This window comes from Barbus barbus (assembly GCF_936440315.1).
Source record: "Barbus barbus genome assembly, chromosome: 20".
NCBI classification, from domain to species: Eukaryota; Metazoa; Chordata; class Actinopteri; order Cypriniformes; family Cyprinidae; genus Barbus; species Barbus barbus.
The window spans coordinates 17,470,242-17,486,316 of NC_136748.1; the positions used below are offsets into that span (position 1 = coordinate 17,470,242).

Below are 16,075 nucleotides of genomic sequence, written 5' to 3' on the forward strand. Positions count from 1 at the left end.
GACCACTTTATCTGGCTACTGTGTATGAAAATAGTAAGCATGATATTATATAGGTAAGAAGTTGTTTCCTAAATTAAATCATTGGATAACATTTACCTTGTATTAAGTAAGTAAACAGCATATTTCCACAAAATATTAGTTTTTTGCCAGACATTAGAGTATTATAACATTATTTTCAATTCCAATTCCACAATGCATTACATTACAGCAAAGCAGCTTTTACAGCCTCCATACTGTCACCATCAAAATAAAGCTGGTCAAAGCAGTAAATGTTATTGTGGTTTCACTTGTTCTCCAGCATGTTTTATTTAATTTTTTTGGCAAATAATGCGTTCCTCATCACATCCCTCAAATTCTTTTTTTTATTTTTTTTTTATTGAATGCCTGAAAAAAACAAACAACAAAAACAACAATAACAACAATTGTCATCGTCAAAACACAACAACCGCTCGGGGACACCCAGTCCTTCAGTCCAAAGGAAGTGCCAAGTCCTTCCACAAAGTCATTGTTCTTATGGCTTTCACGTTCGTAGAGAACTCAATAGATTCAAAATAATTTTTAATTTCAAGTTTGAATCGTAAAAACAAGGTTTACATTTAGAAAATTTACATTTATGAATATGATATTTAGCTAAAAGGAAAATAAGGTTTATAAAATAAGCATCACTTTTTTTCACATACAACGTCACAAGTCACGTGACAGCTGCACCCGGAAGGAACGGCTTTTCGAAAATGGCGATCCACGTAAATCTCTGCCAAAACAGAGGAAAGTAGAGCTGACTTTCGCCCAAGTCCCGACTGGACCGAGCTGTGAGACGTGCTCGGTGATGCGTATATAACGGGAATGTCATCTGATTTAAGGATGAACGGCGTGAGGATGGCACGAGAGGACGGTGTGACGGCTGACTCTTACACCGTGAGTCTAGGACGTGATATTTGCAATAAAATCAAACTAGAAATACAAAACAAAACTCTTTTTTTACGCGTTTACAAAAGCTGATATTGAAATAACTAGTATGTTTTTTTAAAACTGACTGTTTTAGAGCAAGGCAATCATTAAGTCAGTTCCTGTTATAATTTGTGTTCTAAACACATGAAAGTAAACATCTAACGTTAACGTTATACATTTCAACATGACTTTCCGGATGGTTGCGTGATGATTTACGTGTCCTGTGTTTTGTTTTAATGCACACCAAATGTTGTAAACAATTATCCTGGCCATGGTTGACACTTCAAATTCTCATCTTTGTGTTTTATACACAGGAAAACCTCATTGGAACATTGTTAGCTATCTTTGGAAACGTGTTGGTCAGCATCTCAGTCAGCATTCAGGTAAGTGTGTATTTGCTGCCTACATTTATAACTGCATTGTGAGTCAGGGTCAGGGTGTGTTCAGGTTACGCCCTGTCAGGTGAAAGTCAGACGCTTTTATTTACTTCTCAACATCTTGTTCTATAACCCAGCTGTGGTTTGTTGCAGTATCTAAGGGAGTGTGTTTAATAAGAAGGTGTAAAAGACAAACACATGTCATCACGACTGATGTTTTCTCTTGCAGAAACAAAGTCATGTGATGTTGGCAGGAAATAAAGACCCGAGGCAATACTACTACACTAAGACCTGGTGGTCTGGCCTGATGCTGATGGTTCTGGGGGAGGCCGCCCTGTTTGTGTCTTACGCATTTGCACCGCTCTCTCTCATCGCACCACTTAATGCTGTGTCTGTTATATGTATGTATTAATAACCTGACTTGCTGTTCACTTCTGTTTCACATATGATATAATTAAAATATTAATGTTAATTTTAGATGTAATACAGAGTGTTATTTTAGTATCATGATAGTAGTATAGTTTTATAAATATTTTGAATCTTTTTATTTTAAGTTTAGTTAGAATTTTGTGTATTTTTGACATTTAAAGTTTTTATTTTAGTTTTAGTATCTGATGTTAAATTTCATGAAAATGAGAAATGTTTCTTTAGCAACTAGCTGGAATAAAGCTTGTTATTTTATTTTATTTCAAGTAACAACCAATGGTTATTTTGATTTTCACAGCAAGCTCCATCTTGGGTTTCCTGTTTTTGCGGGAAAAGTGGAAGGCACAAGAATTCTTGAGTGAGTTCTGCTCATCTTTCTCAGTGCATATAAAGGAATGAAAGAAATAAAATTCTGATAAATCATACTGATTGCCTTAAGTTGCATAACTCACAACACAATGCTAGCTTTGATGTGCCAGCTGTATTTTCTCAGCTATTCATTCAAAAGATTGAGGCCATGAGTTGCTTAGCAACAAGTAACTACTTGCTAATATATTGTATTAGTAATGTAATAAATTCAATGCAGAGCAGTATAACATCCCTGTGCTTGTCTTTGTAGAGCGCTACATCTTAACTTTCCTGGGCTGTGCCTTGACGGCAGGCGGTACTTACCTCTTTGTGACGTTTGGACCAAATACTCACGAGAAGCTGAATGCGGAGAACATAGTAAAACATGTTATCGGCTGGCCCTTCCTCTTATACTTGGTAACACACACCCTCATGTTTTAGAAAGTTATTGTGTGCTTCCAAATTTTAAATGCCAAATATCGAACCAAAATTATTTTTTACAAAGGTTATTGTTTTGATTTACAGTGCACGTTATTTTTTAAATGTAGAAATATAATTTGTTTTGATGTCTGAAGGCACTTTAGTTGAACAGTTAATTTTGTGTTGTTTTTCCCAGCTTCTAGGGATCATTACGTTCTGTCTGGTGCTGTATTTCTATAAACAGCGAAATGCTAACCACCTCGTCCTGATTCTGCTGCTGGTGGCACTACTTGGTAAGACAATAACACAACATTAGTTGTTTGTAGAGCCCATTGTGTGCATGCAACATTACTCAGAGTACTTGTTTAGCAAAGTAGCTCTCATGACAAGGAAGGAATGCACAGATAAGCAAGTCATTGTCTATTTTGCCCTCATAAATGTACCAGAGACAAAAATAATGGAGTTGACCTTTCCCTTGACCTTTGCCCTTTTAGGTTCAGTGACTGTAATCACAGTGAAGGCAGTTTCAGGAATGATTGTGCTCAGCATCTTGGGTCCTCTACAGCTGTCCTATCCCATTTTCTATGTCATGTTCGTCTGCATGGTGGCAACTATCGTCTTTCAAGCATCGTAAGTTCTGCTGTTTGTTGTGTTAATGTTCTGTTGTAGGACAGTGAGCTTAGAGTGGAATACTGTATGTTTTTATCTGACCTGACTTTCTTAATTAGATTTTTAGCACAGGCATCTCACCTGTATGATTCCTCTCTCATCGCCTGTGTGAATTACATTTTCTGCACAACATTTGCAATTGTGGCAGGTAGGACTCAGAAATTGCTTTCTCTATCTCTGTCTCGATTAAGATGACAGGGTTGTCTTCATTTTGTATCAGTGGTCTCATTCTCATTCTGTTTCTTTTAAAACAGGGGCCATATTTTATCAGGACTTTAACCACGAAGATGTTCTGCACATTTGCATGTTTCTTTTGGGGTAGGTTTTATCTAAGTACATACACTACCGTTAAACAGTTTGGGTGAGATGAGGTAAAAAAAATAAAAATTGTGGTGTTGAAAGATGTCCCTCATGTTCACTGAGGCTGCATTTATTTGATAAAAAATACAGTAAAACCATAATATTTTGAAATATTTGTAGCGATAGCCAAAACATTTTATGGGTCAAAATTATCAATTTTTCTTTTATGCCAAAAATCATTAGGATATTATGTAAAGATCATGTTCCATGAAGGTATTTTGTAAATTTCTTAGCGGAAGTATATCAAAACTTCGTTTTTGATTAGTAATATGCATTGCTGAGAACCTCATTTGGACAACTTTAAAGGTGATTTTCTCAATATGTAGATTTTTTTTTTGCACCCTCAGATTCCAGATTTCAAATTGTATCTCGGCCAAATATTGTCCGAATTTAACAAACTATAAATCAATGGAAAGCTTATTTATTCAGCTTTCAGATGATGTATAAATCCCAATTTTGAAAAATTGACACTTAAGACTGGTTTTATGGTCCAGGGTCACATATTTTGAAATGTAATTTATTCCTGTGATGGGAAAGCTGAGAGTCTTCAGTGTCACATGATCCTTCAGAAATCATTCTAATATGCTGATTTGGTGCTCATGAAACATTACTTGCTGTTATCAATCTTTAAAAAAAACGCATGCTTTTTAATATTTTTGTAGAAAAAATATTCATTGTTTTCAAGATTCTTTTTCTGCAATTCTTTGAATTTTAAAACCTTTTTATAGTGTACTTTTGATCAATCCTTTGAATAGTAGTATATGTCATCTACAAAACTGCTGAATTTAAAAATTTGTGAAAATGCTAATTATTTAGTTTTTGAACTATGAAAAAAATAAATATATATATTCATTGACAGCCCTAAATTTTACATTCAATTTATCAAGATGGAAAATGCTCACTGTACTACTACTATGTGACTATTATATAATACTATGTGATATTCTGTAACACATCCGTGTGAGGAAGAGAACTATTTGGCCATGAAATTTCCACCCAAGTTTGTTTTCCTAGCGGTAGCTGTTACTAACAGACTAGCAGTGAGGCCCTAGGAATCTAGGATTTGTTAACTTGTGTCTTTTTAATATTCATGCAGGTGTGCTATTTGCTTTCTTGGAGTGTTCCTGATCACTAAAAACAAGAGGAAGGCCAAAGCCTTTGAGCCATATGTCACTATGGACATGGCAAAAGGTATGACTTGTCATTTCTATCATCAAGCCAAACAATTAATCATCCTATTAGATTAAACACTGCTTGTCTTTTCTGTCAACACAGGCATTCCTACCATTCACAACAAATGCTGGGCTGTGCAGCCCGATTATAATGGCTCTTTTTCATATGGAGCACTGGAGAACAATGATAGTGTGGCTCCTGTGACGCTTCCAGTGGACCAAGAGCTGTCTGTTTCTCCCAGTCCTCTTAGCCCGTACCAACCATCAGAACTGAAAAAAGACTGAGCGGAAATGTGTCTGAAGTGCAACGAAGACTGATTTTACTTGAGAAATACTACTGTGTGTTGAAGCTTTACTGATTTGCTTATTCACAGCACTTCTAGAGCACAGTTCCAGAATATTGGATCATTCTAGAACTTTCTCTCATCTGATCCTGAGCCGGGAAAGCAAGCTATAACAGAGTTACTATATGGTAGAATACAAATAAGATCTTTCACTGGTGGCGTTGATTTTAACCCGAGATATTGGCATGTTATCTTTGTATGATACCCATATCTGTAATCATACCTTAAACGTGCTGACTGACATTATGATCACTGCTGGTCTCCTATCAAAAGTGCAAAAAGCTAATAATAATAACCTGAAAGCCTAAAAATACCCCAGAAAATTTGGATTCTGCTACTGCTTTGTACCAGAGATACTACAGCCAGTCCAGCTTTATCAACCAAAGGCCAAAGACTAATGTAGATTGCACATTTCCCAGCTAGTTATATACAAATATTACAATTACTGTATTATCAAGTCCATACACACTGTTCTCTCATTTTCCATTTTGAAGTCTTCAGGTCTGAATGTCTGCTGTGCCTGTTATTTATTCTCTGTGCTTGTCTGAAGCATACCAAATAGACATTTCTATACAAATCTGCATGTTTGTAGGTGTTACATTGGATATCGGAGCACTTCTGGTGGTTGAAATGTACAGATGCCTTCTGTAAAACTTTAAGACACTCGCTGATATTTTATCATAAATACTATTACTCAGAATAATGTGGTAAAATATGTTGTTTTGTTGTCTTTTAACACAAATAATAATTAATGCTGTATTTTATTATACCATTGATAGAAACACCCTTGATGAAAGATAATGGGAAACTTGACTAGTTATGTTTAAGTGCAATTACTACTGTGTTGGCAGTTAATGTTAAGAATTGTTTTTTTGTTAAATATATATATATATATATTATTTATTAATGTTGTTTATGATGTTACAACCATTCCACAAGGACAATCAGTATGCCTTTAATCAAAATAAATAACGTAAAAAGACTAAGCTTCGGTGAGCCTTCTGTGAACCAATAATGCATTATAATAACTGCTTGTTATTTGATCTGGACTTAACATTGCAGTATACAGGTAGTTTAAAGCTGACCAGTGTATTAAAGCCTTGAATCTCAGTCATATTGCTGTGGACTGCTGTATAATAGAGTATTGAATTAATTTTAGCATCACAAGAACTGACTTAAATTTGCAAAACAACATTTTTGTCATTTAAGAATATTGTTATTTCACTAATTGGTTGTCTGTGTATCATGTATCCAGGGCCATATTTGTATTATTAAGGAGCCATATATGTTCTTTGTGCAAGTCAAGATAACAACAATCGGTCAAATGAATTTAGTGGTCTCGACAGCCGGTGAAAACATCCTCACATTGAACACAGATATTATAATGACCATTTTGACGGATGATTTATGAAGGATAGTAGTTGCATCCAATAAAATTTTTCAGTTAGACAGATGTTTGTAATTACAAACGTTCGAAATGAGTCAATTCATGTGGTAAAAATTAATGTGTCAAAGATAATCATAATGCATTCTGATGTACAGGTCGAGTCCCATTGGCTGATTATGAGATAAACCTGAATATCATTGGTCATTCCTCACTGTCACTTGTCGCTTTGATAGCATACGACGAATTTACTGTTTATATGAAAAGACGCATTTCTAGTTTAGATTAACAATATTCCATTATTGTATTAAAGTGTATGTGCCTCGGATTTTAAAGTGGATGGCCTCTTGCCCAGGCATCGATTTCGAATCAGTTGCAAAGATAACTGGTAAGTCATCAATAAAACTTACTCTGTCATGCATGCTATTATATTTGACTCTGATTGGCTTGCTTTGGAATTTAAGTCAAATAAAAGTGGCAGAATTAATAGACTACCACAGATGTCTACTACAATGTCATCTTGGTAGTTTAAGCATGCTAATCAGTTTGTTATGAAATATAGCAGCAGCGATTTTTTTCCCAGAACATATTAATTATATATGCATTATTCATTTTTATTGCCATGAATATACATGTCTGCATTCACTCCAGGTTAGCGAACACAACACCTATTTTAGAGACACGCTTATAATAAGATTGCACCTATAATGTACACACATTGTACTCGTGTAACAGCCACTAGATGGCGCTGATATGAGAATCTGAGAGTTAAAGCACATGTTCAGATGTTAATGAGATGTGCATCAAGTCACACTCATGTCGTTCTCAAACATTATGACTTTTTTTCTTTCTCTGTTGAAAACAAAATGAGGCAAGATATTCACGCTGCTAGTTTTATAAATGAAAGTTAATAATGACCAGATGTTACGCACCTTAATAGGAAAAATAGTACATTGGTAACAATAGTTCATCTTGTCAGACATAGTAGATCAAGAAGCATTAGATGACATTAAAATACTGTATTTAATGATCACAGTACAGCCCCTCAAATCTAATTAATTGTTATTTTAAATCTTTGCCATTATCCTTCTCTAGGTTCTACCCATTTGTCAGCAAGAAGTTTCTAATCATTTAAAATATTATAAAATTATAAAATGTGACTTGTGTGCTTGAAATGACAAGATATAGAACAGTCTTTTCCACTATAAATAAGATACTGTAATATTTTTAATTAGATTATGTATTTGTTATGTTTTTTCAAAATGCATTTCTTTAACAATAATACAATAATGTAGTCATATTTTTGTATATATTTTTTATTTATTACCACAAACTGCTGTTTGGCTCAAATTGCTATTAATAGTAATCTTCTTGTCAGATTATTAGTCATCAGATCTTTAGTAAACACTGCAAGTGTATTGATGTAGAAACCAGCTCACTCACACATCACTGTTTCAGGTCATGAACAACAGCACACAAGTCACATGGAATACTTTTATGGTGTTTTTATGGCATTTTCTCTTTTGTAAGGGTTTTACCCAGTGCTCGAATTGAATCAAGTCTTAAGCCAATTATATTTTTTTGTTATTAGAAATATATAAAAGTCATTTGTTCTAATGTTGTCTTCTGGTGGGTCAGTGGAATGATGCGTGAGGGTGGGAAATTGTGGAGCAATAGCTCAGAGGGTCTCAGCAGTGATCCTGAAGAGGATGAGGAAGAAGAGATGGCGTTCGACGAGACTGAGGAAGACTCTGAAGAGATGATGGACTTGAGTGATCTACCTACAGCTCTGTTTGCCTGCAGCGTGCATGAGGCTGTGTTCGAGGAGGACAGGCAGAGGGTAAGAACTAATATTTTAAAAATCTCTTTCTGTTCCCAGTTGCATAGTTAAAAATGATAAGCACTCACATCTGTTCATACAATAATGAACCCGGAAATGAAAATTCTGTTACCGTTTACTTGAAAAGTGTCTCAGTGTTTTGAAATACTTTTTTTAGTCATTGTAGTTTTGGACCTCACTGACATTGGACGGGCAAAACCAGTCCCTACAATGGAAGAAAATTCATACAGGTTTGGAACAATGTTCATTTTTGAATTAACTATTCCTTTAAGGATCTATCTGAGCTTGAGATGAGGCATTGTAGGATAAAAGGCTTTCTCTTCCACACAACACACTCAGTTCCTCAGGCTTTGAGTGCTTGCTAGATGTCTTTATCTTTCTCAGCAAACTCTAGTTTTCCAAATCGGGCATGTTCAAAGCTAATGGAGGTCTTGTGAGCAGTACATTTTAACCTACATTCTGAAGCCAGCACTTTAAGGCCCCGAGGACAATATCTGACGTTCACACTGCGTTGCCTCAGCGTTCATGGAATATTTTTGCTGCCTGTTGAAGCTGTAGCCTCTTACCTGAGGAGTGACAGGGACTGAGAAGAGCTTTTACTTCCCCTGTGCTAGAAGAGATAAGCGGAGATGTGATTTCTATGCAGAGAGAGAGAGAGAGAAACTCAGTCACTCAGGTCACTGGCTGAAAATAGAGCGTACCTGCTTCCTTCTGAAAACCTCTTGTGCTTCTCTGAAAACATTAGACCTGAATACGTAATTGTTGTGTTGGGAACACAAATGAATATCTTGTTTGTGTACACACTCAGCAGTAGAACTAAAACCTGTTTCCTTATTTTCAGCTTGGTCTCTTGTTCTTCTTTAAGACATCATATGCATCCTTTTTTCCCTGAGGTCCACTTATAATATTAGTCAGGGTTTTTATTTTTCAGTAGTTTGTTAGTGCCATTCTTTAATAACTACTTCTTTACAAAGCAGTATGTTGTGACACAAGAATGTGCTGCACAAAATGTGAAGGTCAGACTGAAATGATCGGGGACCTGTTTTCTGAGAAAGAGGAGGATTTGGTTGACCTCTCCACATTTTTCTCTTCAGAAATAATATTTCCCCCCTACATCTCCTTGCATACTTGCCCAGCCAACATTACATTCAGCGATAGTTAATTATTTCAGGTTTCTGAGATGAGAAATCCAAAAATTTAGGAACAAGTTGTTTTGTTTTTTTACAAATTAAAGTCTTATGCTCACCAAGGCTGAATTTATTGCTTTTTCTTTTTTAATTAAACGGTAAATTTCTTAATCTCTTTGTGACTCCAGACTTTTAAATTGTAGCATAAATAAAACCTAAACATGACCATTAGCATAAATTCTGTTTAGATTCCTGTTAGGTTGCCACACAAACCTCCCTGCAACATTCTTGGAATGTTAGTACAGGTTACAAATATAGACTCTAAATAATCTAAAGAGGTGTTTCTAGAATGTTAGGAAGTGGTTCTTTAAAAAAATAACCAAACAGGAACCATATACTTAACGTGTTTTCCAGGTAGATTTAATGGTCTTTTTTCACAGCCATACATTTGTTAAGTTCATATTTTTTTATAGTACAATTCGTTTTTTTGCTTTTCAGAATAATTCAGTTTTTAATGACATGATCACTTTGTAAGTTCAGCGGGTTGGTAATATTGCTTCACACTACTATGCATTCATGACCTGTTTATGAGTACAGCTGAGGCTTGGAAAACATTGCAGAGTGTTTGCTATCAGTACCAGTAAGAGCATGACACACATCTCTGTTATTGTGTGTGTGAATATTGGTGCAATTTGTGTGTTTGAAAAGTATATTTGGGTCAATATCCTGAGGGTAAAAAAGATGGATATAACAGTGAGGGCTAGAGGTTACTCATAATGCCTTTCACTCTGTGACCCTGCGTACCTGCCCTGTCTTGTACTAATGAGTGCAGTTATCCAGAGCAGCCATGAATGTACTGCTGTGAGTGATAGTGAAATGGTATTTTGACAATCACTTTGTAATAGTTGTCTTGAGATGGCTATTCAAAATCACACTGTCAAAACATCACAGTTGAAGTGAATGTATTGTATGCATCCCTGAGGACACAGAAATGCTCTTTAGTTTCTGCTCTTGAGATACACTGAGTGTGATTTGTGTCTTTGGGTGGACCTGGGAGCATCTTTGTGGGCAAACAGCTGGCCTTTATTTCTGCTTCATAAACTAGAGCTCTCACAGACATACCCCCCCTCCCCCCAACCCTGAAAATCTCATTTACTTTGTGTGAGTGGCACGAGAGAATCTCTCTTTCCCTCCTTGCCTTTCGCTCTCTCTCACACACACACACACACACACAAATACACACTTCATAAGTCTTTCATTTGGTTGCGTCTGGCAGCCTGGCGTTGGTGTTTCATTAAGACTATTGACCTGCTTTGGTGGCACGTGCCTCGACCCCTCCTCCCCTCTCTGTTCACTGAGCTGTATCAGGGTCAAAGTCCTGCCTGCCTGCCCCAGTGCTGAGACTCTTCAGATAGGAGTCAAAACAGTGGAACTGAGCCATGTATCCTTAGATTAGAGTCTATAAATAGTCCCTTTATAAACTCACCAAAGGGATCAGGCTGTTGGGAATGATGGATTTGATGTCTGATACATAAAGGATAGTTTACATTCAGCAGTCATACAAAATCACCCTGGGGCTTGTGATTATATTATGTTCACCAGGGCTGCATTTAAAATACAGTAAAAGCAATAATATTGTGAAATATTATAGCAATTGAAAATAACTGATTTCTATTTTAATATATATATTTTTTTTATTTTAATTTATTCATGTTATACCAATGCTGAATTTTCAACAGGCATTATTCCAGTCTTTGGTGTCACATGACTCTTCAGAAATGTTTCTGATTTGCTGTTCAGGAAACATTTATTATGATTATCGTTGTTGAAAACAGTTGCGCTGCTTAATATGTTTTGTGGAAACCATGATGCATTTGTTTAAGAATTCTTTCTGGAAATACACAGCTAATACAATATTCGACCCAGTGTTTGTTTCATGTTAGAAAACACATTTTTTGCTTTTGTTATGCATGCTGTCTTTTTCTTTTCTTATCATGTTAATTGTTTTACGTATTGTTGGGCCATTGCACTTCACTTTGTTTAATTTTGTACAATAAACAGTTTTGGTACCGTGTTGGGTCAGTACTTGATGTCCAATGTAAAATCTAGGTCCTGAAGCAAAGCCACTTCCTTAAATGGCACATCCACGCATTATTTATTATATAATAAGGTCATAAATAGATATACTGCATTGCTCATTTTAGTGCTGTGGTGAGCAGTCCATAGACCTGCTGCTGACCCGTGGATGAAAAAGAATTGCGAAGAGGATAATGAGAATATTATGCTGTTGTTATTCAGGACAGTATGTAGCTCATTTACATAGGTGACATTTTGGTGTTGTGTATAAACAAGTTCCACAGGGAAAAACATAGAAACTGCAATAGCTCTAACTCTGTGATTGCAGTGCACTGGAAATACTGTAAACTGATCTGTTTTGTATCATTTTTTACCTTTATTTTCTACATGCCGTTTTTTATTATTTTTCTTTTCAATTATCTTCTTCACTTGATTTCTCAGCTTGTCTGTCATATTAACTACCTGACTTGCGGCTTTCCTTTATCTCTGTCTTTTCTGCATCCATATCTGCTGCATCACCTTCTACTCCTCTAGTTGCCTGCACTCTCCTGCACCTGAACTCTCTCTCTCTCTCATGTCTTTCTGAATCTCTCTCTCTCATTCTTCTCTTTGTGATATAAATAGCTTGCCCTAGTTTGTGATAGCTGCAGTGGTGCCAGGGGCTAGTACGGCATGGTTGGTATGTACAAGAGCGAGGTAGACTGGCAGTCTGTACACATGCACATTTGTTAGTCATGATGATGGTGCAGTGTCTCTGCAGTGCTTTGTGCAAGTGTATCTGTGTGTAATGAAACTGACCCTGTTAAGCATTGTCTCTTGCACAGATTGTCCTCCAGAATCATCCTTCACTGCACTTTCATCATGTTTTATTTGAAATACAAGTGTGGGAGAGCTTTATTTTGATATTATTGAATAATAACAATGGTTGAAATAGTGTTTTGTGTCTGAATGTAATTTATGGTGCACAAATATTTACACTTATTGCAAATGCTGTGATTTTTACAGGCTAAATAGTATTTTGTTATTGCACTTTAAATAGCATATGGCCAATAAAATACTGATATCTTTACTTAGTGTAATTAGAAGTAATTAGTCAAACAAAGCAATTTGTTTAAATATTTACAGCAGAATCAGAGTACATGCAGTTTTAGCTTAAAATAAAAACGAATATAATCAATAATTATGCATTACAAAATTATAATAGCCTATTTGAAAAAAAAAAGTTAGCTCATGCTAACTGGCTAGCTAACTAGCTACCTGATGCTAACTTGAGGTCATTTTTAAATATAAAGTCCAAATATTTTGATTCAACTAACTAGTTAGAATATATTTGATGGAAAAACAAAAGATTTGATGTTTAGAATAGAATAACTAGAGTAATCGCCATTACCAATGACCAAATATTTTGGGAAAAACAGTATGGGAGTGTTTCCCCCCACTCTACACTAATATGATGCTTAAAACACGCTTGGCTCTGAAATCCATCACCCACAGGTGGTCTGGCTTCTTAGACGGTCCGAATTCAGTGCTGAGACTTAGTTTCAATTTGTATTGGCCCATATTCAATATATACTTTTTAAATAATTAATTGATGTGTGATTGATATGTGTTTCACTATTTTCAAATTCAACTCCCACAAATCATGATTTTGACAAGTGTATGCACCTATAGGAAGAGGGAAAATTAAGAAACTGACTGTAATTGACCATGAAAACGCGAGTTTAATATTTTTTAAAACAAAATATATGAAGTTATAGTCAGTGGTGGAAATGGCCAAAATTCACTGGTGGAACTCTAGCTTGGAGGTATGTAATGGTAATTTTAGATGACCTTTCGGATGTATTTAATTATAAAAACTCTTTATAATCTATAATAACATAAACTTATTTTACATTTTATTTAAACCTTCTTGGATATTAAGAGAGTCAGCTGCAATTCTGGCCAAATTAAAGATATTGTGTGTGAATTTGCACCTGGTGTTATAACGTAAGCATCATTAATGACCCCATGTGTTTAATAAAAATTTAAAAAAAGACTGATTAGTGAAATCAAAGGATGATTAAAAAATGAGAATGATTAGTAATTGTCTTAATTGGCCTGTTTAGCTAAACCCTCAAAACACTTCTTATTTAGTGGTACAGTATTGCATGATTTGCATGATTATATTTAATAGTTTACACTTTGCATAAACGTTTGCAATTAGTTTTTAAAGGGTAACATTACATTCTTAAGGACTCTACGCCGCTTCCATTTCTTTTTAGGAGCAGCCTAAAAATAGGAACACCTTCTGATCAATGACAGAATTTAACCTTCCCATTATAAGGCAATATTTAACACCTTAAAGAGTTTTTTTTTTTTTCAACCTTTGTAATGCCTCTAACTTTAATAAATGTATGTCATATTTTGTGCCAATAAATTTAGATTTATACATTTTTATCGATTTTTTTAATTAAACAAATTCAATTAAAATAATAAGATAAAATCAGGAAGGATAAGTTGCTAGTCAAATGAAATCAGCATTAACAATTCATCTTTGCACAGCACACAAGAGCAGAAATGTGGCATTAAGGAATATTTACAAACTTTTTGACAAGACCAGAGGTGGCATTAATGCATTTCATAATAACAATGTTATGAGATTAATGTTTTAAATATAAAAATATTAAACGATTAAATGACTAAATGTATAACTTAGTTCAGTTAGAGTGTGCACGCCTTTGTGCCAAGAGTCGTATATTTGAGCGGAGAAAAGTCATCTGTTAATGCTCTCAAAATGCTTGCGCAATAGGGGTGGCCGGAGGGGTGTCCAAGCTTCAATTAGGGGTGGCACTGGCCACCCATGGCCACCATGTAGCTACGCCCTTGCGGTGTATCAGTTCCTCACCCGTAATTCACATCTTTATTTATTTATTTCAAGTCAAGTCAAGTCAAGTCAGCTTTATTGTCAATTCTTCCACATGTACAGTACATACATACAGAGAATTGAAATTGCATTACTCTCAGACCCTTGGTGCATACAGTTAACATTAAACACGTTCAGATACAGATAATACAGTTTAAACATATGTACAACTATACAAATATACAAATGAGGATATTGTAGAAAAAAAAAAATAAGAATTAGATCGATAAGTGGCATAAGGCGCATGGCAGATAGAGTGCAAACCAGTTAAATAGAAACAACACTGTGTAGATATATTTGTAGTGCAAAAGAGCTTATCAGTCTGAGGACATTGTAGAAAATAATAAAAAAAGAGAGATCGATAGATAAAGTGCATAAGGCACATGGCAGAATAGATGGAGTGCAAACCAGTTGAATGTACAACAAAACTGTGCAGATTTGTTTTGTTTTGTTATGAGTGTAGTGCAAGAAGAGCTTATCAGTCTGTTAAAGTGACAAGTTCGGATAGCTTTTTGTCAGACTATCCGAAGAGGTAATTTGCAGTCAATGTTGGATGGGTAGTGATCAGCCAATGCTGCACAAGTGACAGGTGCCGGTCACAGTTTGTTGGTCGGTGGGGGGGCATATGTCATAATTTATGACATATGCTTCCCCTCTTTTACTACAAGTTTAGTTGTCACCTGGAACTGTTTCCTGTACTGTTAGTAAATCAGAGGAACAGGACAACAATGATGGAATCGTTTGTTGGCAACACCGAAGCCTTCTGCGCTCACTTCTCTTGAGGAGCGCGTGCACATCAGAATAGACCAGGGGTGTCCAAACTACGGCCCGCGGGCCATCTGCGGCCCGCTATCACTCCTGGGGCAGCCCGCGAGGGATTTAAAAAAAGATAAGAATCTGCAGAGGTGGGCAAACTACGGGCGTTTTCATCTAGTCCGTGATGCAGTTGTTCCCATATGCAATATCAGTAAAATCCAATAGATGGCGCTGTAGCCTGTAGTGCAGTATATAACCCCTGATTTACACCATCCCGCCGCTCCAGTTGATCCGCGGCGCGTTTCAGAAGCGGCTCTCCGCGCGGCTTCTCTAAAGACCGGACGCCGCGTTCAAGCCGCACAGCGAATACAAAATAAAAAGTCAAAATAGCTATATACACTACAAAACTGGCACAATAGTAAATAAGTTACATGTTTTAAAAATGTGAAAGTGTTCATTTGTTTTGAAAAATGCCTTGTATTGGAACTGTTTTAAAAATGCTTAAAAGACTCTCCAGTATCAGAACAAATGGCAGCGTTATCCTCCTGCTCACGGGTGCTGTCATTGGGGGGAAACATGGAAATAATTTGTCATTTTACCTCGCAAAGATATGATTTCTTCTTCTGTTTCCCACACACATTTTTATGAAAATGGATATAGTACAGTTTTTTCTGGATTACAAATCGCGCTGTAATTTCCAAGGTGATTTATATAAAGCAATGAAGGTCAAGCGCAAAGCGTGCTCATCAGGATTGGTGATAAATGAGAAAAGGCAATTGAGTTTAAAGTGTGCATATTCCAGCAAACACGCCGCTAGTTTCAGTTTCGCTTTAAATATTTAAGGCTGGGCGTTTATAATATATGTTTATGGTGAATGCCACTGTCATTTGTGTTTGTTTTTTACTCATGTTTTCGTTCTTTTTTCT

The 16,075-nt window shown here is 35.9% G+C and overlaps 1 protein-coding gene and 1 pseudogene across 3 annotated transcripts in view; both read left to right on the forward strand.

Moving 5' to 3' along the window:
- The first annotated feature begins 704 nt into the window (after positions 1-704).
- LOC306886621 (NIPA-like protein 3) lies at positions 705-6,179 on the forward strand. Of its 2 annotated transcripts, XM_079443897.1 has the most exons (11): positions 705-915; positions 1,263-1,331; positions 1,555-1,726; positions 2,050-2,109; positions 2,371-2,516; positions 2,716-2,812; positions 3,014-3,149; positions 3,248-3,336; positions 3,443-3,506; positions 4,645-4,739; positions 4,824-6,179. In XM_079443897.1, exons 1-11 carry the CDS (start codon positions 844-846, stop codon positions 5,003-5,005), a joined length of 1,182 nt encoding a protein of 393 aa, XP_079300023.1. In that variant the 5' UTR covers positions 705-843; the 3' UTR covers positions 5,006-6,179. The 2 variants fall into 2 exon arrangements, with proteins under 2 accessions (XP_079300023.1, XP_079300024.1); XM_079443898.1 differs by lacking the exon at positions 705-915 and having other exon boundaries at positions 1,286-1,331; positions 1,580-1,726; positions 4,824-6,039.
- A 1,911-nt stretch (positions 6,180-8,090) lies between these two features.
- The window catches only part of LOC306886623 (calcipressin-3-like), a 28,943-nt pseudogene continuing 20,958 nt past the window's right edge, over positions 8,091-16,075 (forward strand). Inside the window, exon 1 of the transcript XR_013785945.1 lies at positions 8,091-8,288. The product of XR_013785945.1 is annotated as a calcipressin-3-like (transcript). The remainder of the gene's footprint in view (positions 8,289-16,075) is intronic.